A 25,699-nucleotide genomic window follows, 5' to 3' on the forward strand; every position below is an offset into this window, starting at 1 on the left:
ATAAGATTCATTTTTCATGGAGTTCTAAGACCCCTAAACCTAACTCGAGTTCACATTTGTGTTTTCAGAGGAAGAATGTCACAAAAACGCCTGAAGGAAGCCTTTATCAGCAACTTAAATGGAACCAGCCTGCTGGAAATCTCGGTAGGCTTGTCCCTGCCTCCCCTCTGCCTGCTTTGCAGGGGGCTCCTCCTGATTCTGTATTACCTGCACTATGGGAAGCCTTTAAGTTCAAGGAAATACAGCCTGCTGCTAGACTTCCTTGTGCTAGTGTCTCCTCTCCTGTTCTCCTGTACAGTCTTGTCTCCAGTCCTGTTTTTCCTGCCAGCTATCCTCGCAGCCTCCTGTGCTGGGATATTCTCCAAAATATATAGCCAAAGAAAACATGAGACCAAAGTGCCTTTTAGGCAAATCGTAAGAGACTTCCAGAAGACATACTTGGATCCAGAATACATCCCAGCAATAACCGTGTTTCGTGTTTATGTCAACGTGTTGACATCAATCAGCATTTTAGCAGTGGATTTCCCGCAGTACCCGAGGCGATACGCCAAAGCTGAGACCTATGGAACAGGAGTCATGGATCTGGGGGTTGGAGCTTTTATTTTTGGAAACGCTCTCGTCTGTCCTGAGGTGAGACAGAAGTCTGATGTGGCACAACCAAAATTTTCCAATCTGGCCAGGCAGCTCTTTTCTGTCTGGCCGTTGATTCTCCTTGGTGTGGGACGACTGCTTAGCGTTAAATCTGTAGACTATCACGAGCACACTTCAGAGTATGGAGTGCACTGGAATTTTTTCTTCACCTTAGCATTTGTGAGGCTTGCAGCATCTCTACTTTTAGCCATCTTTCCAAAAAACAAATCATGGATTGTTGCTATAAACCTCGCTGTTCTTTATGAGCTGACTCTGAACTCTACCTCTCTGAAGACGTTTATCCTGCACGGGAGCGATGGCAGAGGCACTCGGGTTGGCTTTCTGAACGCCAACAGGGAAGGACTGCTCTCTCTTTTTGGATATCTGGCCATATACATGGCGAGTGTCCAAGTGGGACTGTGGCTGCTGAGGTGCCAGAGCTCAGTCAGGGGCTGGATGGCTGCGGGGCGTTCCTCACTGCAGACCCTGCTCCTGCTCTTCGCGTTTCTCCGGCTGTCGCAGGCGTACGCGGGGCCCGTGTCCCGCCGCATGGCCAACCTCTCCTTCTGCCTCTGGGTGCTGGCTCACTCTCTGACTTTCTTCATCTGTTTTGTGGCCACCGATCTGATGCTGGTGTTCACAAAGCTGCTTGTGAAGGGGTCCAGTGTGCCCTGCTGCTGGGACGTTGTAGAGGCCCCTGCTGCCAGTGGGAAGCAGGAGAGGGAGCCGGTGCCTGCAGGGAAGGCAGGCAGCCCGGCACACATTTGCCTGATTAGTGCTATTAATAAAAACCAGTTACTGTTTTTCTTGCTAGCAAATGTTATGACTGGTGCTGTGAACATACTGATAGATACAATCCACAGCGAGGCTGCATTTACATTAGGCATACTACACTTGTATATGTTTTTTAACTGTTTAATTATGTATATATTGCATGCAAAAAATATAGTAGTAAAGTTCTGGTGATTCCACTCTGTCTTAAGTGGACTAGCTGAACTTCCCTGTACTTGAATGATGGTATTTTAATGGAAAAATTAGTATTTTTCCTGTACATACTTCAGTAATTTTTAATATAGTATAGCTTTTTATGATTTAGTATTATTTTTAATGCTTTGTTTTACCAAATTATACAGTCAATGCTGTTATCTATTGGAGTTGTTACACATTTTCCTGAAAACTTAGTTTTTTGAGATTGTTTGCTGCTTACTTCTGCTGCTCCTGGGAACACTCATGCAGAAAAGCAACGTTCTATTTACAGTTAGTGACCTGTGTTCATACCCAACTGCTGGCAGAATTAGCTAACAATGCACAGAGCAGAAGCCAGATGAAAAGTAAGCATAAATAATAGGTAAGAATAATTCTTAAATTAAATGTATTGAGTAAGTGGGTACTTAAAAATGTTTTGGCCCCAGTCCTGCAGATTTATATATATGCTTGACTTTGATGAGAATAATTGTATGTGGAATGTTAATCATAGACTGAAATCTAAATTAGCCTTTGAATTAAAGCTACATTTTATTTTCATCCTCAGTGATGAATGCAAATGAAGACCCTAGGTAAAGGGTGATGCTCTGAAGGATAAAACTCAACTGCAGATGAATTCATAAAGCAGTTGTTGGAATTTGTGGTGGAGATAAAAAGAGCAGCACAGCCTTTTATAAGGAAATACAAAGATCCAAAACTAATTCACCCCCAGCCTGAATACCAACATGTTGTGACAACTCATCTTTAAGGATGCTGTAAAACATGGCCTTCAGATCTACTTTAAAAGGACTCAGGGCCCACATGCTTGTCTATAAAATTATTTTGAACAGCAGCTCATTTAATACTGTATTTTGACAGCCGAGATGTCTTCAAGTGGGAACATTCTGTATTAATTTTATTAGCAAACCGTGTGCAAATGGGAAGCAGCATGAGGCAGTGGGTCAGGGTACTGGCAAGAGGTGTGCCCAGTCTTCCTGCAAGCCCAGAGCAGAATACCTTTTTTATTCACTTTCCTAACTGTGACAGTTCTTCCTGAGCTCGTTCAGTTGTTGAGAAGAGAAATACATTTTAAAATTGTGAGGAATTAAATAATGGGAGATATAAATACTTAAGGAATAGAATACAAATGGAAGCTGATGATAAATGTCTCATGTCAGTGGAGTTACAGCAGTGCACACGGGCCATATTTCAAATTTATCCTTGTCTATCAAATGCGATGAATCATAAAACCTATGGAGATTAAGCCTCTAAATCAAATTCCTTAAGACAGACATGCTGGGGAATATTCTTAAATTTATGATGTGCTCTTAGCTGTTGGTCAATGGAAGAGTGAAGTCTGAGGATTATATGCTGTGGCCATGCTGATTTCATGCTTGTTTACTTCCACATAGTCTTCAGAATTAAAGAAAGAAAGGTCTGTGTTATCCTGCAACTAACTGACAATGTCTTATGAACAGCTGTCACAGTTTATAGCAGAGTTTTCTGGTAACTGCTGTATGTTTTAATCTTAAAACATTTCCTAGCCTGGCCTAGGGAAGGAAGGCTTCCATCATGGACTAAACGGCACTACTCATTTATGCAAAATTACCCATGGATATTAATATTTGAAACATTTAAAGCACAAGCCCTGCAATGAGCTCTGCCTGTGAGCACAGGCCTGCCAAGGCGATTCAGAATGAGGGCATTCAGTGGGTGTGACAAAGCGGAGTTGTGTCTGGACAAGCAGCCAAGTATCTAGAGGCCAACTCCATTTTGTGAAGCAAGAATTCCGTGGGAGGTTTGCTGTGTCTGTGCAGAGCCCTGTTTGCTCCGAATTCCAGGACTGGAGCACCAGTTTGCAACAACAGAGCCAGAAAACCGAGTGGATTGTGGTGCTCAAGGAACGAACAGCAACAGGGAGGACAAGCCCTTTCTCTCCAGAGAGGGAAGACAACCCCCTTCTCTCCACAACGGCCCAACACCATGTCCTGGGGCCATCTCCTGCTTTTAAAGTCATCTGAAGTAAGTTGCTCACCACTGAATTAATCAGAGGCAATTAATTCTCATTGCTTATTGTCAATAACAAATGTGGCAAGCTCTGCCCTGCAGCAACCAGCACAGTTATTAATGCTGAATGTTTAGACTAGGAGTAGATACAGATAATCAAGGAGGCCTCTGGAAGAACCAAGAAATGCAAGCAAGCATTCTGGAACCAGACAGTCTGTAGGAGTAAACAGCACTGAAATGAGTTTGAAGAGATGAGAGAGGAGTTAACATCACACACTGCTGTGGACACTTGGTGGTTGGTAGGAATAAGAACACTTGTTTCATTTCACTCTGGGGTATGTTTAGATGAGAGAGATTGTACAGATCAGAGATCTATTAAAATTAAAAAAGCAGAAATTTTTATTTAGCTGTTACATAATTAGTAAGAGTTAAATATACTTCAACTAGTAAGACTAAAATAGTTCAACTATAGCATGCTACCAGCTTCAATAAGAAGAGTAAAGCAGAGGACTGGGAAAAGAGATTCTTTTGTCTTTGCTGCCATAATTCCACCAAATGACCTTTCTGTAGGGCTGCAGGATATTAAAAGCTGGTGGCAGAGGAGAGCTGATTACATGTATCCTTCACCTTGTTATTTGTTAAATGTTAGTACCTTCTTACCAAAGGATTAACTCATGAGTACACCTTCCCTTCCAACCCAGTAGCATCTCCTTTGAAGTTAAATGTTACAGTAATGATTTCAGGCAGTATCCTATTTCAAAGCCACTGTGTCCTAAGGAACAGGTATTTCTTCCAGGCGAAGGAGCAGCATGTGAATGAACAGCACAAAGGGCCTGTCTTTTCACTGCTTGGTACATAACAAGCAAGCTGCATGTTGCAGGAACTTAAAACCCAACCAAAACAAACTGTTTCTGTGGATAAAATTTATATGAAATGTAATGGTGCTTTTCATACATAGTTTATGATGTGATCCAGCCACGCTCTGGGAGTGGAGGGGCAGAAGTGACACAAAGAGCCCAGGTGCTGAATGGACCCTGTGAAGACAATGTATGCTCAGCACAGCCTCCGTGTGAGGAACTATCCCTTGGTACAAAACCACAGCTGTCTTTTTTTGCTGAAGAAAACCACAAACACACACACAAACGACAGACTGTGCAGCAATGTGGCTCTGCACAATGTTTCTGTTAGAGACGTTGCACAATGAGTTCACGTAAATTAACTCCTCCACTAAAGGTGTTTGTTATGCAGAAACAAGAAAAAAGAAAGATCCTGCTCCCTTATGGCCTCCCCTGCATTTTCTTGTGAGGACTTCAGATCTATATACATAAATAACAAGAATGAACAGATCAACTGTAGTATTTAATAGCTCAAGAAAAGCTATGGAGGTTTTTTCTGGCTGCCTCAATTAAGCAGCCACAGGATTTCTAGCTGGTTGCACTGGGGTGCTGCAGGAGCCAACAGCCTTAAGTCCAATTAGAGCCTGCCTTGCCTGGCATGTCAGCAGGGCAGGAAAATCTGCGCTTTGATGCTCGGGCTGCATGTGAAGCATTTTTGTCAGCTTAGGCTCCCTGTCGGGCCACGCTGAGGCCGTTTCCCCGCCAGGCCTGGACGCGCTCCGGCCGTGTCCCACTCCAGACAGCGGCGGATTTTCCTCCCGCCAACACTCCGGAGTTTCACCTCACCTGCTCCTTCACCCACCCCCTCGTTCCCAACAACTGCACCTCAGCGGGGGGCTGCTCCGAGAACAGTTCCTTACATCCCGCCATGGACACGGTGCCCTTCAACTTAGGCAGGTTGGACCAGATGATCCTGGACGTCCCTGCCCCCCTGGCATGCTCTGATTCCAAGGCGAGGGCCTGGCCGGGGCCTCGTGTCCCCTGAGCGGCGGGAAGGCGGCGGCAACGGCCGCCGGACGGGAGGGGAAGGCCCCGCGGAGCCCCCGCGCCCGGCTCCCTGCGGCCTCGGGCTCAGGCCTCGAACGTGCCCGCAGCCCTCAGCCCCCCGGGGCCGCTCCCCTACCTCAGCCTCCCGCCCGACGCCAACCCTCGGGGATTCCAAATGGAACGCGTCCGCTCCGGCTGTCTGTGACAGCGGTGGCCGTGCAGCTCCTCAGACGGCCGAGCCCGGGGGGTGGTGAGCGCAGCCACCGGGCCGTACCGGGCCGCACGGATCCCCCGCGCCCCGCAGGCGGTGAGGCGGGGCCGCGGCCTCTCGCGAGAGGAGGGCGGGGCGGCCTGGGGCCGGGGCCGGGGCCACCGCCTGTGGGGAGGGCCCGGGGAGGGGGCGAGGAAGGAGGCGGCTCCGTGGTGGAGCCTGAGGTGTCCGCCCGCCTGTCACAGCGCCCGGGCCGCCGACTCGCGGAGGAGCCGGTAAAGGCCTGAGGGGGGCGAGGCGGCGGGTGGGCCGCAGGGCAGCGGGCGGAGAGGGAGGCGGGGAAGCGGCCCCGCTGGCTGCCTCCGTTCGGGGCTGCCTCCCCGCCGGCTGCAGGCTGGGAGAGGACAGGGAGGAGAGGGGTGGGTCTGCCCGCCGCGTCGCCCGGGCTGCAGCCCCCTGGCTTGCCCTCCATCCCGGCCCGCCGGAGGGCGGTGGCGGCAGGCCCGGGGCGGGACGCGGGCCGGAGCTGGGCAGCGGGCCCCCTCCCCGCGGCGGCAGGGTGAGGCCCGCCAGCAGCTCGCCCTGGGGGGAAGAGGCGGCCCCGCTTCGCAGGTGGAGGCCTCCCCCTTCACCCCAGCGCTGTCCCCCTCCCTCCCCGGCCGCGGCAGGGCGGGACGGCGGAGCCGCACACCCCGCTCCGGGCTGGGCGGGTCCCGCCGGCCTGTCTGGGCCGGTGGCGGGGGGGGGGGGGTCGGCCCGCAGCGCCGCGGGCTCCATCCCCTGCCGGCCTCCGGCCTTCCTCCCCCGGCGGAGGGCCGGGTGTGCTCCTCCCCTCCCTTTTCTTCCATGTTCTGTCGCATTTCCCAGCCTGCCCACCTCTCCTCTTCCCGACCGGGAGTCTTAATTTTGAGTCCCTTCCAAGGCTGAAGCGGCGGGCGGGCGGGCCGGGCGGCGGGGCCGGCGCTCGGTGTGGTGAATCGGGCGATGGGGTAACGCAGGCTCGTTCCCGGGCTGGTGAAAGTGTCGCCGGGGAAGCGCGGCGGGTATTTACCTCCCCGGGGTTTGGCTGCTCGCAGGCCGGAGCGGTGAGGAAGCGGCAGCAGCGATGGCGCGGCTGGTGGCGGTCTGCAGGGACGGGGAGGAAGAATTCCCCTTCGAGAAGAGGCAGATTCCCCTCTACATCGATGACACCCTGACGGTGAGTGCCCAGCACCCCGCTGCCCCCCTCCAACGTGTGCGGGCGGGGTGTTGCAATTCGCAGGCGAGGCCTTTTCCCTGGACAGGCCTCCCCGGCTCCTCCTTCCCTCCTGCAACGCTAATCTTGGGACTTTGCAGCACTTCGGGTTAACAGCGCGTAATGTGGCAACTTTTTTTTTTTTTTTTTAATCTGATTCCCAGCTTTAAAAACACGCAAACCACATAATAAGAAAGTTATTGCTGTAGCGGGGCCTGCACGTAACTTGTTTTTAAGTAACAAGCTTGTCTGGGTGCCCGAGCCCAAATGTGTTGCAAAGCCATTTTTCAGTTAAGGAAAGGAGCCATATTCATGTTAAACCCCAGGTTCAGGACTTTGTAATTAATAATCGCTGCTTTTAAGCAGTCAGGAAGAGGCTAAAGGTGTTTTTTATAGCTTTGGCTTAAAGTAAGGGCTGTCAAGTCTGTAATAACGTGCTGCCGTGTCCACAGCAACAAACCTGAGAGAGTTTCAATTTCAGTGTGATATTCTGGTTTGAAAAACATGGGAGTTTTGCCATTTCCAGAAGATTCAGTGGAAAAATGAGCTAAGTGCAGCTTGCAGGCTCTCCAGTCTCTCTTTTCCTCACATGTCTAGAGGAAGGCACAGAAATTGCACTGAAGGTAACACAGAGCAAATGGGAAAAAATTCGCTAACCAGGCACCTGTCATTTGTTTAATTCTTAAGATTTGAAAATGCTGGGTTGAAAACAAAATTGGACTTTGATAGTGTCATTTGGCTTTTTAATTATTCATGTTTGATTTCTGTTGCTGTCAGTGGTGTGACAGTAACTGCTCTTACTTTAAATGGTTTAAAATGTATGTGCTTTAAATTCCTAATTTCATGCTTTGAGATGGGAGAGTACCTGACTTGCATCAGCTAACTTAATCAACATGGTAATGTAATTTCTTCCATCTTGCAGAACAAAACGATTAAGTATCTTCAGTCTCTAAAACCTCTGTCACACTGTTAATCTGTCTCAATCCTCTCGTTTTGCTACGTTGGAAGAGAAGGTCTTTGCTGTAATTTAGTTTTAATCTTTTGAAATGATGGCCTGTTACTAGTTTACCAAATTTTGTCACTATTTCTTGGCTTTACGTAGTCTGTCATCTCTGGTGAACTGTGCTAATACATGAGGCAAAGTTTCCCCTGAAGTTGTTCAAAGCAATATTTATCTCTCCTAGAATGGTCGTTTATCTGGAAACCCAGCACTGTGTAGGAGTAGTGTAAATTTGGGGGTTTTGATGTCTTGGCCATGCCTTGAAAGTTATTTTGCCTCTTCTGCATATAGCTTTAGGATCTTTGATTTTTTTTTTTAATTTTTTTTTTTCCCCTTCCACTGGACTTCTTGGTAATAATTGCTCATTAGAATGTGTCAAGTAGAAGATTTACCATGCCTGTTACCCTTGTTGTTTTTAATAGGTTGAGAGAAAGTAAAAATTTGGCTCTACCAGGTGTAAGGTAGATGAAATTCTATTTGTGGTTTAGTTCCAGAGTTTAATGCCAGGCCCAAACTTTGTGCAATTGCACTTTGTTGTTGCTGTTCTGCTTCTTACATGAGAGGCAAGCTATGCTTGTGATTGAAGAGGTTCCTATAGCTGTAAATCAAGTTTTGTATCCATCTGTGTAAAAGGCATTTCAAGTCATCCTCACCACAAAGAAACCTTCACTCAGATCCTTTTTTTTCTGTTACTGTTGTTACCAAGCATGCAGATTTCTAGGGGGTTTCTGAAGGTTTTCATTGCATAAATCTCCAGAAGCAAGTGAATGAACTATTAGCTTACTTGTCTCAGAGTCTTCTGACATGTATTTTTAAAATTCTTAGTGCGAGCTATTGCAAGAGGTGCAGTTATCTTTGAAACATAATTTTATATCTGCAGTTTTATCTTTAAATAACAGTGGTATTTATTGATAGGAAGTGGCGTGTGTTGACTTCTTTTAAAACTCAGACTTTAAAAATAATGGGGCTGCTTCATTTCTGTTAGTCACTTGGAAGACTAAATCTATGCCTTGCATCTAAAAATAATGATTTGGTGTTTGCAAATCAGTGAATGAATAGACTATAATGCTCCTAAGCTTGTAACATCACTCTGTAGTAGCACAGAAAGCAGTTTAGGTGCCATGTGATACCTCTCCTCTAAATGAATTGTTCACTATCACACTCAGTTACTTACACCTCAACTAGAAATTAAAGGAAGTTGAAATATTTAACCCTTTTAATTTCTTAAGCAGCTTTTATGATTTCTAGAAGGCGTTCCATTTGATGTGGTATTATGGGAATTTTTCCTTCCCGTTCAGGGTGTGATGGTGGTTGATGTTTAACCACTTAATAAAATCTCATCAGACAGATATGGGAATTAATTTAGGCTTTGGTAGTTTCACTCTGTTCCACAAAACACCTAAGGGTGTTGTCTGATAGTGGGAGATGAAGGTGAGAGTGGGGGAAAAATGGAGATTTATCTCTTCTCTGTGTTAATAGCAGATAGAGCTTTTACTTCAGCATGTAGCTCATTCCCCACAGAAACATCAAATCAGCAGTGTAAGAAACCTGTAATTCTGCAGCAAAAACTTGTGCTGCTGCTTTGTGTGTGTGGGGCAGGTGCAAGGGAGTTTGGAAGAGAAATGCTGGAGAGGTTAGGATTAGCTCTGGCTGTGGCAGTGTTCTGCACAGAGATAAGGCAGCTGTGCTGAAGTTCCAATTCTGGCACGTGAGATCAAAATATTGCCTTGCTTTCTGCCTCAGAGAATAGATGTTTATTTTTGAGCAATGCTGAGTGCCTGTAAATGTATGAGTTCTCTGGAGATAGTGTCAGCAGTACAGCAGGGAATTCTCTTTTTACTAGACAACTGAGGGAAAAGTGGAAAGAGAAAAAAGGATGCATTGGACAATTTTGTTTGCTGTTGATTGGTATTAGAGTTATTGACAAAAGTTGCTATTTTGTATTTCTGATTTTAAGGTGAACTTTCAGGATTTATGTTGATAAATTCTGTATTTCTCAGTTTGGAAAAAGAAGATCAACTAACTTAGTCTTTAATCATTTTTCTAGTTGGTTTCATTTTTCCCCAGGGTTGTAAAGTATGGCTGTTTTTAGTGAAAAGTATTTTACTGATTCCCTGTTCTGTGACCAGAATTTCCCTTTTTTGTTGCTCAGTAATTGGAAAAGAAATATTATTAATTACTTACAAGTAATCACATTGTTCTGTAGCTTACTTGAGCCTCTGCAGAGTTGCAGCAGCAATCTTACAAAACAAAGTATACCTTGGAGTACCTTTTGGGGTTAATATGGTTTTAAATTAGCCCTTGCAGGAGTTGACTCAGTCATTAAACTGTTGTGACTGTTTCTTTGTAGCTTTGTAAATTGAGTTAGGCTGCTGGATCAATTTGGATCTCAGTGTGTTGAAGTGCAGTTGTTTTTTTTTAACTGAAACAGGGTCTCAAGTCATGTAGACAGTGTAATACAAATACTGATATTCCATTTAGCAACTTGTGCTTTCTCTGTGACAGCTATTTAAGAGTTGCCATTTATAAACTGCTTCTAAAATATTATATTAGTGAAACATTTGCTTTGCTGAAACGTTCACTATCTTATTTTTATCCTTTCCCAAGCTTACAATAGTTATGCGAAAAGAATGAGCATTTAATGTAATTTCTGTCTTATTTTCCCCAAGTAAGTAAAAAACCCTAGTGTTCTGTGCGTGACTTTTTCCTGAAAGTGTTTTGTTTTGTTTGTTTTTTTCCCCCCCTTGTATAGATGGTGATGGAATTTCATGATAATGTGCTAAACCTGGATGGACATCAGCATAACAGTGCACAATTAAAACAGTTTGTTCAGGTAAATACATCCTTCTGTTGTTTAAGAAAGCCATGTCAGGTCTTGCTTTCCTCAGATTTGTGCTTCTCTAGGAGGTTGTCACTCCTGTAATGACTTGAAAGACGTGTCACCACCCCTGTGCTATTATGTCTTGGTACCAAAGTACACTGAGTGCGTTCACTTTGTGTTTCAGCATTTATACGCTGTTGTCTTGTCAGGAGGCAATTGCTGCCTATCTAGTTGATTGAGGGCTTGTAAAAATAATGCACCTTCTGGTCACTGCCAATTTATACTTAATGGCAACTAAAGACTCTAAATGCATTTTTTTTTCCCCTAAATACTTTTGAACTGCTTTTTCAAGTGCAAGTGGGCATTGCTTAAGATGGAGTCCTTACGATTCGTACCATACCACGACAGAGTTAATTTGCCAGTTTACAGTCAAATAATGAGAGAGGGTTTTGTGGTGCCCCTGAAGCTTTAACTATAGAAACTTACCTGGTAGCACTGTGCCAAATAACCATAGCACTGTAACACCTGTAGCAACTGAAAAATGGTGCCACTTGATGAACAAAGGAACAGGCCAGTTTGCTGATCTGCAGCTTGCACTTCTTCACTGGTGGTTTGACAGCAGCAGTTCAGACATATGCTGCATATAAAGCATAGCTGTGTTGTGAAAATAGCTCATTCCTGCTGTTGCTGTGACTAGAACTAATTATTACAGGAAAGAGGATTACTGCAGAGTGATAGCACTTGTCAGATTATTTAATATGCCTGTCTTTAAGAGCACAATCCTTAAATGTTATCTCATAATAGCTTTACTTTTCATAACATACGTTGCATAAAATAATCTGAAACTATTTTTTCTGTTTTCCATTGATGTATTTGCACATTCCTTGTGATTGCTTAGTTTCACTAGGTTGTATGGTCTTTTCTTTGCCTGAAATTAATGAGTCATTTTTACCTCAGAGGTGTTTAAGTGGTGTGGTATGACAGTAATACAGAAAATACTGTCGTGGCACAGTATTCCCTGTATAGATACAGCTGAGCTTACAAAGCTGTACTTGTATAACCAGAGAAAAATGACAATTAATACAGGACTCTGCTTTTACAGGTTATGTTGGAAAGTGCCAGTAGTGCTAATAATCTAAGTCTAGATGTGTTGAATGGTGTGTGAGGAAGGGACTCACAGTTGGCAGTTCAGTGTTGATGAAGTCCGAGCCAGTAATTTTTAGCAGTTAGAAGAAGAAATGGAAGGGTATGAACTTTGTGTGTGCATGTGGGCCTGGATGTGTTTGACAGAGGAACCTGGAGTAACTCCTAAAATTGTTTATTGACATAACAAATACTAGAAGGTGTTCCCTTTAGTGTTCTATTATTAGCACGCGTTGAACGTTCACTACTGAAGTAAAATATTTCCTTATGAATAATAATGTGTGCTGCTTTTTTAATGTCAGGCATTAGCATTGTAATGTGGAATGGCATTTAGCCTTCCAGGAGATACATTGCTGAATTGTCTTGGTCAAAACAGAGAAAGTTTCAGAAGCAGCACTTGCTGATTTGAGTGATGGTAGGAGAGAACAAGAAGAGGAAAGTATTAGCTTCCTTCCAGGGAGTAGAATGTAAGAAAGACCTAGAGCAGATTTGATCCTATGATTTTAGCAAGTGTGGTTTTGTTCATACAAGAAGTATTTCCAGTGTTCTGCAGTAAGACAGTGACCCAAAACCCTGAGCACTGCTTGCAGTTTGCAGCTCAAGTGTCATTTAAGATGGAAATGCTGTTGAAGGTGAAAAAACTTTATTTTGATTATTTCATTTCTTGCTCTTTTTTAGAGACATAGCATGCTTAAGCAGCAGGATCTGAATATTGCCATGATGGTGACATCACGTGAAGTTCTGAGTGCCCTTTCCCAACTGGTCCCGTGCGTCGGCTGCCGCCGGAGCGTGGAACGGCTGTTTTCCCAGCTGGTTGAGTCTGGAAACCCAGCCCTTGAGCCCCTCACAGTAGGGCCAAAGGGGGTTCTTTCTGTGACTCGAAGCTGTATGACTGATGCAAAGAAGCTTTACACACTGTTCTATGTGCATGGGTAAGCTAGATACCAGCTGCTTCAGAATTGCTCAGATGATAATAATCTGGAGAAAAGGGAACTTACTTTCTCTGCATTTGACATGGCCCCTTTCTGGTTGGTGATACTGAGTTGTCACAAGTTTAAATGTGATAGTAAGTACTTATCTTTTACAGTTTAACTAGTTATTGCCTAAAATGGAAAAAAACCCAGAAGACCTAATCTTTGAGATCATCAGTTGCAATGCTATGATTGCAATTGAAAGATGCCAGTATTATATTTAGTCATTAATCTGAAATGGGCACCGTGTATTTTTCATGATCTCTGAAAGATTAATGTTTTTTTGCCCCACACCTTCACACGTAAAAAAAAAGAAGAAAAAACCCCAACCATTACTTAACACTCCATTGCCCCCCTGCCCAACTTCATACTCTTGGGTAGAAAGATAACACTGGGAAAGTGAAACCTTCTGGGCTTGGCCAGCACACTTGGTCTCAGTGCCATTTGTTTCTCAGCTGTCAGCCAACCAAACAGTGAGTGCTCACCACAGTGTGCCTTTGCTTTCCAGTTGGCTTCAGCTCGTTCTACTTCTTGCTCCAGTTAGCAGGCCTGTGAGAAGTAGGAGAAGTTAGTGCAGTGCTGGGATACTGAGATTTGGAGAGTGAGGGAGTGTAACTTGATAAAGTGGTGTTAGTGGTTCCCTGCACTTTTGAAGTGGGTGTCATTGTTCAAGGCTCGTTTTGTACCGAGTTGCTCAGCAGCTTGCTGTGTTTTCCTGGTGTACTGCAGCTTCTATGTCATAAGAAGTAAAAATGGGGGACAGGAAGAAAGTTTAAATTTAATGTTCACAAGCATACTTGTTTCTGATGTGTGAGCTGAATCAGTCCCTTTAAAGTTTCTCAGGATAACCGTGAGCTCAGATTGCTAAGTTCCATTTTTTCCATAGGTCCAAACTGAATGATATGATTGATGCAATTCCCAAAAGTAAGAAGAACAAGAGATGTCAATTACACTCCTTGGACACACACAAACCAAAACCCCTGGGGTAAGTTTGTGTTTAACATGGACAATTCAATCTTAAATATTTTAGGAAACCAAAGTAATGGTTTATATTTAAGTGTTAGGATCGATTCCTGTGCTGTTACCTCTTTGCCAGAGTAGTAATGTCCAAGATGTTTGGATTATAGGTGACCCAAGCAGTTGTGAGGAAGAGGAATAGAGGCACTCAGGAGTTGTAAGGTTACTATATGGAATCAGCTCTTGCCCAAAACTTGGCTTTACTTCTAGCTGTTCTGTCTTTTACTTGGTGGGGGGCTGTTTTATTTGATATTCTTTAAAATAAAAATAATCCCATGTTTAATTTCAGAAGCCAGTTGCCAAAATCCAACTTGGCCATTACAGACCAGTGCTCTGTGATGTGCTTTTCGTATCTCTTCTGACATTACCTGGAATATAGTCAGGGCAGGGATGGCTTCTGAATTGTGATGTAAACCATGATTGTGGTATCTGCTTTGTGTTATAAACCAAAGACAAACTGTTTTTTGTGCTGTACATGTGATTGATCAGCAGTTTTTCTCTCAGTGAGATGAAAGGGTACATGCTAAACAAATATGTATGATTTTGCCTGTGATTATTAAAAATGCCTTGCATGACTCTTAATAAAGGGCTTTATTGTGGTTGGGTGTCAGGGTTAAAACTAAACTCTGTATTTTCTCAAAATGTGAGAGCATGCTTTGAATACAGCAGTGAAAAAGGTGGATGTATGCCTCTGTATCTTGGAGTTGAAATGGTTTATTCCAGCTGGTTAAGCAGAAAAATGCTCCTTGTAAATCTGTTGTGGATTTGTTGTTTGGTTTTTTTTGTTTGTTTGTGGAATGTTATTCATGTTTATTTTTTTAATCTGATGACCAATTAATTAGACTACTATGCCTTGTTGGAGTGTCCAGGACCCTTTTTAGTCAGTTGTGTTCTGCTTCTGGTTAAGCATATAACCTGTGAAAGCTTGATCATGGTTTCCAGTTACAGGACGTGTATTTTTCTATGCAGACTTGAGTGTCTCTGGGTTAGATAAATCCCCTGAGATGCCAGGCATGTGGAATTTGACACTTGATTTTCACTTGTGTTGCTTGAGGATAATGGTAGCTAATCATTATTTCTTATTATGTTTTGGTTACAGGCCTTTTGTGTAATTGGCTTAAAGCTTATGTTACACAAACAAAAGATCATAGGGGTATATTTAAAAAAAAATGAAATTCAAAGCATTATGACAGCATTTGTTTTTTGGTTTTTTTTTTCCTTTTTAAAAAAGATTAATCTTTTCTGTGTAAGACCTGGAACCTGCACTTAAAATTTGACAAGACAGAACAGTTCTGTACCGAAATGAACAGAGAGGAAAATGCTGTCTTGATTTCCTTAATCCATGCTGGAATAAACCCAATTAGTATTTTGAATGCTGGCAGGAATGAGGAATGTGTGGAAGAGCAGTATTTTAATATATTGCAAGTGAAGCTTTCAGCTTTAATACAGTGGCTTGTGGACTATCAGTGTAGTTTGCTAAAGTAACAGCTTGCACTCTGCTTGCTCAGTTGATACCCAGTTTTTATGCTGCAGAAGAGCTCAGGGTGTATCAGTACTGATATTTCTCCAAATAAATCTGCTGCCTTGGGTGGAAGAAAATATGCCAACAGCCTGGACATGGAGGCCTCAAATAGCTTTGTTTTACAGACTATCAACTTAGAGCTTCTGCTTGACTTCACTACAAGAAACTTCTTCAGATGGGTTGCATCTGTTGGGCTTTTTATACACACAAAAAAAGGCTCTGAATTGTAATTGTGTACTTAATTATACGAGTTATGTAACTAGCTAATACCACTTGGGAGTGACTTGATGTCCTCTGATTCAGTGTGCCTGGTTTAGGGCTACCACTCAGTTCCATCTGGGGCTAAGGAGCACTTTAAACCCTTAGAAATACAAGCCACGTCATCTGGCAAATGAGGTAATAGCAGACATAAATATTCTTGAGGAGCTAATTATTAATGGGAGTGTTTCTTCCCCTGCTCCCTTGTATGACATGACCATGCTGATAAAATGTCAAGTGTAGACAAGCATGTAAGTAACCATGACTTAGTATTTAAAGTTTCTTCTTTACTCTATAAGTGTACTTCTAGCATATCCAAATGTGTGTTATAAGGTTTTTTTTAACAAATTTTGGAAGTTTAATGTTGGGTGTTTTACGGTTTCTCTATGATGGTAGAAGTCTGGAAGTTTGTTGTGGTTTTTGTTTTACTTTTTTCTTTGGAGTTTTTGCTTTGTTTTGTTTTTTTTCTAGTAAGTTGGCATATGATATTTAACCTGCCAGAAGTACTAAACTTGGGTACATTTATACTTAAGGTAGTATTCTGAAAAATTACTAGCAACTCTGAACTGTAACAGTAAAAAGTCATTATGAGTCTGGGTTTATAAATATTGACAGCAAAACTTGTATCTGTTGTTTGACTCTACTGATAGTTAAGGCTTAGACTATAAATGATTCAAAGTAAATTAAGGAACATGGTAACACTTTCATAGCATTTATTTCATTTATTATAAAAAAATTAACTAGTTTATAATATATATGATATAGGTGTAAAAAAGTTATTTTTTTGATACTGTGTGACAGTGAAGGGAGCAGTAGCACACTCAGTACAAAGAAAGTAGGTAAGAAAAATAGTGAAGACAGCAGGAAGGAGAGCAAGTGTAGCATCACTTTCCACTGTGAACCTTTCCAGGGACCAGCCAGGTAAAGTAAAAATGCTTTATTTTGCTTCTTTTCTGAACCCCTGACAGGATGATGTACAATCTTTGTTGCTTATGATTTTTATGATTTATTTTTTTTACAGAGGTTGTTGGATGGATGTGTGGGAGCTCATGTCCCAGGAATGCAGGGATGAAGTAGTTTTAATTGACTCTAGTTGTCTTTTAGAAACATTAGAAACCTATCTACGAAAACACAGGTATGTTGAAAGATCACAGGCACACCTTCATTTTCAGGAATGCATGCTGCTTTTTTTGGTGAATCAAATTTAAGTAGAGTTCACACAATGTTTAAAAGTGGAGTCTTCTGATACCCTTCTGAAACTTAAGGTCTGAGCTTTGTGGTGGTGGGAAGTCTTGCCAGATGGTGTCATAACAGTTGATGGGACTAAGATGGTGAAATATTCTGTGTGTTGTACCTATTGTTGTGGGTTTTGGTAGGGGAAATGCAGAGACCTTGGATGAAGTCACAGCTACTTGTCTGAATCTTTTTGGTTAGGATTAAATTATAATTCATTAAAACTGTATATTCTTTCACTCTTTCACAAGTAGCTTGCAAGTTCAAAATAATGTGAAATGAACTAATAAAAGCAGGATTGGTGTTGCTTGTAAATAACTGTTTTAAAACAGTTGTTTATGACTTAGTAGTGCTAGTGCTGTTAAGTCTCTCTTGCAGGCAAAAAATAGGCCACCAAATGATTGTTGCATGTGTATGATTAAAAAGTTTTCATTTGCAGTATTGTCAAGGTTCTGATATAAACTATGGGGGCACAGATGGATGCGGGGGTGGCAGTGGTGTGGAAATAAACACTTTGGAAACAAAATAACTTTAATCTCCTGTGACATTAAACATGGTGTTGGCAGTGTTCCTGATGCTAACCTGCAATAATATTGCTGTTTTCTTTCCTTTCACCACTGAAACTAGCCAGTTATCATAGCTCTATCAAATATCAAAATATGTTTAACTCAGTGTTGTCAAATGACTGGACAAACTAGGGAAGGGAAAAACACCATCCAGAGATGGCATGAAGAGCTGAAAACTGAAACGTGAGCAGCTTGGCTGACTTGCATTTTTAGAATAATACAGCAAGGGGTTTTTGTAGCTTCTTGAAGATTACTCCTCTTATAAAATAGAAAGAACTTAATTTGGTTGTATTTTAATTACAGCAGACTTCATAACTCATATTAGTTACCTGAGCTACCACATATTTAAATTGAGTATGGTGTGTTATAAATAAACTTTGTTTGGCTATCTGTGCAATAATCTAATAATTCAAAATATGTTTATGTTTAAAGGTGCTTTAAACATACAGCAGGAAACAGAGGAAACTTTTTTCTTATTACTTATCACTCACTTAAGTGTACTTTCAATAATTGCTGTAAAGTAACTTGGAGTGTGTTACTGGAGAGGAATGTTGTCTGGGCTTGTATTAATGGTTCTGTTTGCTCACTGTTAGATTTCTGATCTTTTAATAAATATGGAATTCCAAATCCCTATGGGAATTTCTTCATATTAACAATTAGCCTGATTTATACTTTGGAGCATGAAAGTTGATATGCAGACTTACAGTATACGATAGGTAGTATAATACTTATAGTAAACTTATGTGGGTTACAGCCAGAGTCTTACTATGTTAGCTTTTGAATCATAGAATGCTTTGGGTTGGAAGGACCTTAAAGATCACCCAGATCCAAGCCCCCTGCACGGGCAGGGACACCTCCCACCAGCCCAGGTTGCTCCAAGCCCCATCCAACCTGCCCTTAAACACTTCCAGGGATGGGGCAGCCACAGCTTCCCTGGGCAACCTGTGCCAGGGTGTCACCACCCTCACACTAAAGAATTTCTTCCTAATGTTCAACCTAAATCTCCTGTCTTCCAATTTTAATCCATTATTCCTTATCCTCTTGCTACAAGCCCTTATAAAAAGAGGCAAAGTAACATCAACCTCACCTGCCCTGCTTTGAGCACAGCCTGCACTACTGAACAGCTCCGCAGGTAACAACTTAGATTAAGCGGGTCTGAATTTTCGCTTGGCTGAGAATTCTGTTCCTTTCCATCCCAGGTTTTGCACTGACTGCAAGAACAAAGTCCTCCGGGCCTACAACATCCTGACAGGGGAGCTGGACTGCAGCAAGGAGAAGGGCTACTGTGCGGCACTGTACGAGGGCCTGCGCTGCTGCCCCCAAGAGCGCCACATCCACGTCTGCTGCGAGACCGACTTCATCGCGCACCTGCTGGGCCGCGCCGAGCCAGAGTTCGCAGGAGGGTATGAGTATGTAATTGGCTAGAGTGGGTTATCTAGCGCTTTGCTTCTTTATTTGACTCCTGGAGTGTGTTTTGCCCAAGTGGTTTTTTGCCTCCTCGCTGCACAGCAAACTTCGGAATGTAAATATCCCTGTTGAAAGTGGACTGTCCAAGATCGTGCTTCCAAGTAGCAGAGGTTCTACATGTGCTTTTGACCTTAAAGTGCATTTAACTCTGAAGGCAAGGCTGAAAGAAATTGCCAGATGTTTTCTGGTTCATTTGTTTGCTCACTAGGGCTGCCTGCTTTTCCGCCAAGGTGTTCAAAATATGCCAAATAGAAAGAGAACCTTGGTTGACAGTTTTACCAAGTGTTCAATTTAGTTTTGTAGCCATTTGTATATTATAGTAATTTTTGAACCTGTTTTAGCCTCTTAAAGATCTTCCAGTAAAAAACTGAAGATTCTGAGCCCAGTAGCTTTAGAACTCAATTGTAACTGTTTGACTAAGAGGGTGAATACTTACAATAATTTTTCCTTAATGAATTATAGTTATAGATTAATATTGAAATGTTTTTACTTTGGACAGTATATATATGTATAAAATTATGTGTTTATTCAGCTGCATTTACCTGACACATAAAGGTGTAGGAAGCTGAGGTATTTGCTATATAATCTAAATACAAATTATAGGAAATAAGAGAACAGCTGCATCTTGTTGGCACTAAAACTCTGCTGGTCTCTCCTAGTAGGAGCAAGCAGAGACCAACAAGGCAGCACCTTCAGAAGCTGCGAGTTGGAAGGCACAGTGCAGCTTAACAGTGCCACACACAGGGTAGCGTGTCAGGAATGTGGTGGTGGTTTTGACCTGGTCCTTTCTATTTTGCATCTGCATGCAGCAGGACTCCATGTAAAAAGCTGTTCATGCAAACATCTTCAGTTGTACATAAAGAAAAGACGTCATTGAACTGCTTTGATCTCTTGGTAGACTTCCAGCTACATTAACCATACTATACTTTGGTTCAACTCTTCCTTTAGACGAAGAGAAAGGCATGCTAAGACAATAGACATAGCCCAAGAAGAAGTTTTGACCTGCCTGGGTATTCATCTTTATGAAAGATTACACCGAATCTGGCAAAAGTTGCGGGCTGAGGAACAAACGTGGCAGATGCTTTTTTACCTAGGGGTTGATGCTTTACGCAAAAGCTTTGAGGTAAAAATCAAATTTTATCTAACTTGTCTTTGAATTGCTTGAAGTAAGTGTGTGCGTTTTCACTAAAATAATTTTTCTGCTTTCTACTAACTGGGTTGGAAAGAGCTTCAAGGGTGTTGCATCCAGTCCCTTGTTCACTGCAGTTGTGTCAGAGCAGTGTGCAGCACAACTGAGTTGCATCCCCATGGGAAGTCTGCTGGAACACAAAAGGTTGAGGCTTGCTTTCACTTCCCAAACTGCATGTTACAGTATGCTGGGTCTTCTGTGTTTTTAATTCACACTGAAGGTATTTCTACCTGATAGCACTTCAAGTAGCTCTGGCTACAACCATTTTATTTGGCTTATTATTAAAAATGGAGGATGTGCCTCCGAATTACAAACACAACTGCTAACTCTTGCATTCCATGTGTTCCAAATGCACTCTGTAGTCCTCTGGGATCCTAAACTTCAGGCAGAACTCTGTGCAGTTCCCTTAACTTATGCTAATAAAATACATCCCCTTCAGCATGGCAAAGATCCTGTTTATTTCCCATTCATAATGACTGTTCTCTCTAAAAAATTCTATAACGTTAGAGGAGGAAGAACAAAATCAATTTGGGAAAGGTCACAGTGGAACACTAATCTAGTTAGGTTTTTGAGGTTTTTTACAAGGAATTTTTTGAAAGACACAGTGCTATGGAAGTGGTGTTGGGCTGGTTGCACTGTGGCAATTTTGTCTTGACGTTTTTTTAATCTAGTAAAGTGTGGTGTTGAAAATTAATTGACATTGTAAAACTCAGGTAATTATACTGGTATGCAAGATTGGCTATGAGTTTGAAGTATGGAACTGTTCTATCTTTATATGGAGTCCTTTTCTAAGGTGAGCAGGAAAGATAATGTCTCATTTTGGCTTAAGGAGTTCCCAGAGCGATCTGGAAAAAAGCTCTAAAAAAAGCTCTTTTAATTTATTTTTACCTCTGTAGGAGCATTGATCCAGAATAGGTTACTTGTTTAACTGTGTTCTTATAACTTCATATGTAGATGTGCCATTACAATATTTGTTCTAAATTTAATACCAAGGAGCATAGTTAGATGCTTGCTTTATTTTGAGATATGCCTATAGTTCAAAATTAAACTGCCTAGAAAATGAGACTTTTTCACTGATTGCCCTAAAACAAAGAGCTGCAGGAATCCTGTAGCAGTAGTTTTAATGTGTTTTTTTGTGCTGCTGTGTTAGATTGAAATCAGAGCATCTACCATGTAAACACAGATCCAAAAATGCATTCAGTTCTGCAGTTTATACTGAAAATTGTGAATTTGGGCCATAGGTTAAACACAGTGCTTCTCCTGTGCATACATCTTCTCCAGCAGTCTAAATTTAGTGACAAAATCTGGATAGGCATTTTTCTTCTATAGCCAATAGTTGAGTTGCTGTGACTATTATAAAAAGTACTTATCAGCTATTTTAAAATCACAGAATGGTTAAGGTTGGAAGGGACCTTTAAAGATCATCAGGTTCCAACCTTCCTGCTATGAGCAGGGACACCTCCCACTAGACCAGGCCTCACAAGCCTCATCCAACCTGGCCTTGAGCACCTCTAGGGAGGGGGCAACCACAGCTTCCCGGGGCAGCCTATTCCAGCACCTTCCTACCCTCATGGTGAAGAATTTCTTCCTGATGTCTAACGTGAATCTCCCCTCTCTCAGTTTAAAACCATTACCCCTTGTCCTGTCACTGTCACGCTCTGGTGAAAAGCCCCTCCCCAGCTCTCCTGGAGCCCCTTCAGGTACTGGAAGGTTCTCTAAGGTCTCTCCAGAGCCTTCTTTTCTCCATGCTGAACAGCCCAACTCCTTCAGCCTGTCTTCATGGCAGAAGTTTCCTCCTCCTTTTCTTATAAATGTAAAAGCTTGAATTGTGTTAACATCTATAAATAGATCTAACCTCTTATAAACAGATGGCTGTGGAAAAAGTGCAGGGTATTAGTCGATTGGAGCAGCTCTGTGAAGAATTTTCAGAAGAAGAAAGAGTGAGAGAGCTGAAACAAGAGAAGAAGCGCCAAAAACGAAAGAACAGACGGAAAAATAAATGTGTGTGTGAGATCCCTGCTCCTCTGCAGGCAACAGAAGAGAAGGAAATAAATCAAGCAAAGGTAAACATTGATAGTGGTGGCTCTTTGCTGCTGTTAAGTAACTAGATTTCTAATTTGATGCTTCATTCATCAGCTCGCTGTTCCACGTTTGAATTCTTGAGGGGTTTTTAGTGTATTTCAGTTTTGGGAACTAGTTTTTGATCACTAGTAGAATTTAGTACTTTTTCAGATTAGTAGAATCTTGTAAAGTAGTTGCCTGGAACTCTAGCTTCTGTGGAGCTCAGGTTATGCTAGAATATTTTTCAACTGTCATTTCTTAAAGGTCACTTAAGAGTATGGGAATTCAAATACTAGTTGCCAACAGTTACCACCAAGTTTTTGGAAAGGGGGCAGCTTGAATTGGCTGAGTAGGTGCAATTATTATTCTGGATCTCTTGACTAAGCCTAATGGGCAAACTGTAGGTCATGTTATTGTGGGGAATAGTTGGGTTTTGGTTGTTTGTTTTTTTTATTTATCTTGTACTACTGGAGAATTATAAGCAATGCTTTGGCTGTTATCAGTCAATGCCAGCTGTTTTTCCGTGTGGAAAGTATCCTTTATAAAGATGTTGGCTGAGCTGCTTTCAGTACTTGCAAGTATTTTTTTTTGTTTTAAGGAGAATTCCAACTTCATGGAAAGTAGCTGCAAAGCCTGTGGTAGCACTGAAGAAGCTAACAACTGTGTAGAAGTAATTGTTACTAATGAAAGCACTTCTTGCACCTGCCCTAGTAGTGGTACCCTATTAGGTTCACCTAAAATCAAGAAAGGTATGTTAAATATTGTTTTTAATTTTTAAAAAAGTTACTGTTTATAGAATAAACAGCTATTTAAAAGGGTTTTTAAAAAATAGTGCTTTCTTGTTAGAGGCATAACTAAAGAATGTGCAACAGCTACTGTAGATTTTTGAAACTTTTCCCTTTGGCTCAGGTTTATCTCCACATTGTAATGGCAGCGATTGTGGCTACTCATCTAGCATGGAGGGCAGCGAAACAGGATCTCGAGAGGGATCAGATGTGGCCTGCACTGAGGGCATCTGCAACCATGACGAAAATGGTAGGTTTGGGAAGAGCCTAATCCTGGTTTAGTATCCACAAAACTGTAGAATCTGAGAAGAAAATTCCCTGGCTTTTGCAGGAGATGATTCGTGTGTCCATCGCTGTGACGACAAAGAGGAGGATGGAGACAGCTGCGTGGAGTGTTGGGCTAATTCAGAAGAGAATACCACAAAAGGCAAAAACAAAAAGAAGAAAAAGAAAAGTAAAACTTTGAAGTGTGAGAATGAACATGTAAGGAGCATGGCTATTCCACAGTGCTTGTCTAAATGCATCCGTTTTAAAGTCATTACAAAAGTAGTTCAGATTTTGATTGTGGCTGATGTAAATGGCGTAACAAGGATATTCTGTTCCCTCTCCGTTGAGTTTTGAAATTGAGGCCCTTCCTAGAGCAGGCTGTGGGGGAAGGAGTCACTTCTCCCCGTGTTCCTAAAGCATGTCCACTTCTGTGTTCTCTCAGTGAATTGATTTGCCATTTCCCCCCTGTATTTGAAAACCGTTTATGTCCTTGCTTTAGTTTTGAACTTTGCTGTTTTCCTCTTTCCCTTTGCTTCCATCTGAAACTTGAATGTTTCAGGTGTATCACTGCCAGTAGTTCATTACAGACTGTTTTCAATTGTAGATTCAGAAACTTGGAAGCTGTATGGCAGATCCAGGTAACAGAGAGACCTCAGGAAATATCATGCACACAGAGTTTCATCGTGACAAGACCAAAGACACACGTGCCGAAAGCTGCTGTAGCTCAGAAAAAAGTGGGCAGCAGTTGCCTTGGTTTGAGCATATGAAAAATGTGTCACAGTTTGCAGAATCTACAGAAATGTCACTTGTTCCTGACACTGGAAAAGGTGCCAAGAGCTTAGTGGAACTCCTTGTAAGTAACTGCTTACTTTGAATTTTAGGTTGTAGTTTTAAATCCTCAGGTTTGAGAATAGGGTTTAGAACTCAAATCCCAGGGAAGAGCTGTTGCAAGGGAGAGTGAAACTGAACCTAAGATTACAGCTTGCTCTCCCAGTGTTTAGTTTGTTTGCTTTTGCATGTTCTCTGTAAAGATTTATAACTTGGATGCTTTGCAGAGGAGGAGAGACTGCCTGTTGCTGGAATGCAAGTGACAGAACTTGTATTATAACTAGTCATTATCAAGGATTGCATTATTCCATAAAATGAAGCATGCATTATTGCTGCCTTCATGCCTCAAATATTACTTGTCAATACAGGCTCCTTGGACAGCTTTCTTTTCTCTCTCTTTCCTTCCCTGCTCCTTTTCTTTATATCCTTTTTCTTCTTTTTACTTAAAAGCCAAACAAAACCAACAACCAAACAACCTAATAGAATCCATCCGATTTCAATGGAAATGTGCTAAGAATCTGAATCTTGCTCTGGTGGATTTCCTGACTGCCTCTCAGCCAAAATACAGCAGAGCATTATGTGTGAATGGGGCGACTGGATTAGCCAGCTCAGACTGTCGCGACATGACTGCATCTTCAGAGCAGCTGTAAACACCATGTCCCCGGGCTATGCTGGGGTTCTCACCTGCCTCTTTTCCTTTGCAGGATGAGTCTGAATGCACTTCTGATGAGGAAATCTTTATCTCACAAGATGAAATACAGTCCTTTATGGCAAACAACAAGTCTTTTTACAGCAATAGAGAACAATACCGACAGCATCTGAAGGAGAAATTTAATAAGTACTGCCGCTTAAATGATCACAAGAGGCCCATTTGTAACGGTTGGTTGACAACGGCAGGAGCGAACTAAATACAATAAAATAGCTCTGTCTCTCACTGAAATTCTCAAGATGACTACTGCGCCTTCTCTTTCAAAACTTAATTTAGTGACTTATGGCAAAATTTTATCTTAAATTAATGTGATTCTTTTTTTTTTTTCTTCCTTGTTTCTTTGGGGGAGGCTGGTGGAGGTGATTTCATTAATTTTGTTCTTTCTTTGGGCTTGTATCTTTAGTTGAGTAGCTGTGCAAGCCTCTCATAATTTAAGCCATCTCTTTTCATTAAATGTTTCTCTTACTGTGAGACTTACAAAACGCAAACTAGTGGCAAAGTAATGTTGTACCTATAATTCTGTACAGAATGACAATGAGCTGAATATAAGATTTTACAAAGTAGACATCCATTTGCAAAATGTTTTGGATGTAATATGTTAAAGCGCAATGTGCAAAATTTAAATAAAGAATATTTATTAATATGCATAGTAAAAGCTGGTGTGCATGTTTCTACTTCTAACACTCCTTTTCAGTGGTCTGAATTCCTGCTGTTCAGATGGACAGCTGTAGTTTCAGTCTGTGTAGGAAGGGGAACCCTTATTGTGGTGGTTTCTTTGATCAAATACTTGGTCAGTCGCAGGAAAAATGTGGTTAACTCCAAAGAGAGTGTCCTTGTGTGCACAGGTGGAGCTGGTTCAGACAAAATGTCCCTGGTTATTGTTGAAACCATCACTTTTATTTGTTGTTTTGTGCTTTACCAGGAGGTGAAATGG

The 25,699-nt window shown here is 42.1% G+C and overlaps 4 protein-coding genes across 11 annotated transcripts in view; 2 read left to right on the forward strand and 2 right to left on the reverse strand.

Moving 5' to 3' along the window:
* PIGW (phosphatidylinositol glycan anchor biosynthesis class W) overlaps positions 1-4,880 on the forward strand; it is a 5,878-nt gene extending 998 nt beyond the window's left edge. For 5 of the 6 annotated variants that reach the window (XM_051635501.1, XM_051635499.1, XM_051635500.1 and 2 more), the window contains one exon: positions 69-4,880. In XM_051635501.1, coding sequence (XP_051491461.1) covers positions 76-1,596 — 1,521 coding nt within the window. In that variant the 5' untranslated portion in view covers positions 69-75 and the 3' untranslated portion in view covers positions 1,597-4,880. The remainder of the gene's footprint in view (positions 1-68) is intronic. The other variant, XR_007891174.1, reaches the window with a different exon arrangement.
* Positions 1-5,793, reverse strand: part of MYO19 (myosin XIX) — a 25,566-nt gene extending 19,773 nt beyond the window's left edge. Inside the window, exon 1 of the mRNA XM_051635493.1 lies at positions 5,620-5,793. The gene's annotated coding sequence lies outside the window, so the exon portion shown is untranslated. The remainder of the gene's footprint in view (positions 1-5,619) is intronic.
* LOC127392323 (proline-rich protein 2-like) lies at positions 5,710-6,471 on the reverse strand. The gene has a single exon (XM_051636092.1). The coding sequence runs from the start codon at positions 6,469-6,471 to the stop codon at positions 5,710-5,712; it is 762 nt and encodes a 253-aa protein (XP_051492052.1).
* On the forward strand, positions 5,882-25,420 carry GGNBP2 (gametogenetin binding protein 2). 3 transcript variants are annotated; one of them, XM_051635900.1, is made up of 14 exons: positions 5,882-5,969; positions 6,771-6,892; positions 10,681-10,761; positions 12,571-12,824; positions 13,750-13,848; positions 16,682-16,795; positions 18,659-18,868; positions 19,875-20,049; positions 21,984-22,178; positions 22,775-22,925; positions 23,086-23,211; positions 23,293-23,444; positions 23,833-24,081; positions 24,761-25,420. In XM_051635900.1, exons 2-14 carry the CDS (start codon positions 6,800-6,802, stop codon positions 24,962-24,964), a joined length of 2,103 nt encoding a protein of 700 aa, XP_051491860.1. In that variant the 5' UTR covers positions 5,882-5,969; positions 6,771-6,799; the 3' UTR covers positions 24,965-25,420. The 3 variants fall into 3 exon arrangements, with proteins under 3 accessions (XP_051491860.1, XP_051491859.1, XP_051491861.1); XM_051635899.1 differs by lacking the exon at positions 5,882-5,969 and having other exon boundaries at positions 6,424-6,892; XM_051635901.1 differs by lacking the exon at positions 5,882-5,969 and having other exon boundaries at positions 6,424-6,892; positions 18,659-18,862.
* Positions 25,421-25,699: the final 279 nt, after the last annotated feature.

The sequence above is a fragment of the Apus apus genome, chromosome 18, assembly GCF_020740795.1.
Source record: "Apus apus isolate bApuApu2 chromosome 18, bApuApu2.pri.cur, whole genome shotgun sequence".
In the NCBI taxonomy this organism is placed as follows: Eukaryota; Metazoa; Chordata; class Aves; order Apodiformes; family Apodidae; genus Apus; species Apus apus.

Excerpts from the sequence above, each read along its gene's own strand:
- GGNBP2 (XM_051635900.1), top strand. The coding sequence starts at position 6,800 with ATGGCGCGGCTGGTGGCGGTCTGCAGGGACGGGGAGGAAGAATTCCCC. Across the intron at positions 10,762-12,570 it reads AATTAAAACAGTTTGTTCAG|AGACATAGCATGCTTAAGCA; the intron begins GTAAATACATCC and ends GCTCTTTTTTAG. Across the intron at positions 16,796-18,658 it reads ACCTATCTACGAAAACACAG|GTTTTGCACTGACTGCAAGA; the intron begins GTATGTTGAAAG and ends TTTCCATCCCAG.
- LOC127392323 (XM_051636092.1), bottom strand. The coding sequence starts at position 6,471 with ATGGAGCCCGCGGCGCTGCGGGCCGACCCCCCCCCCCCCGCCACCGGC.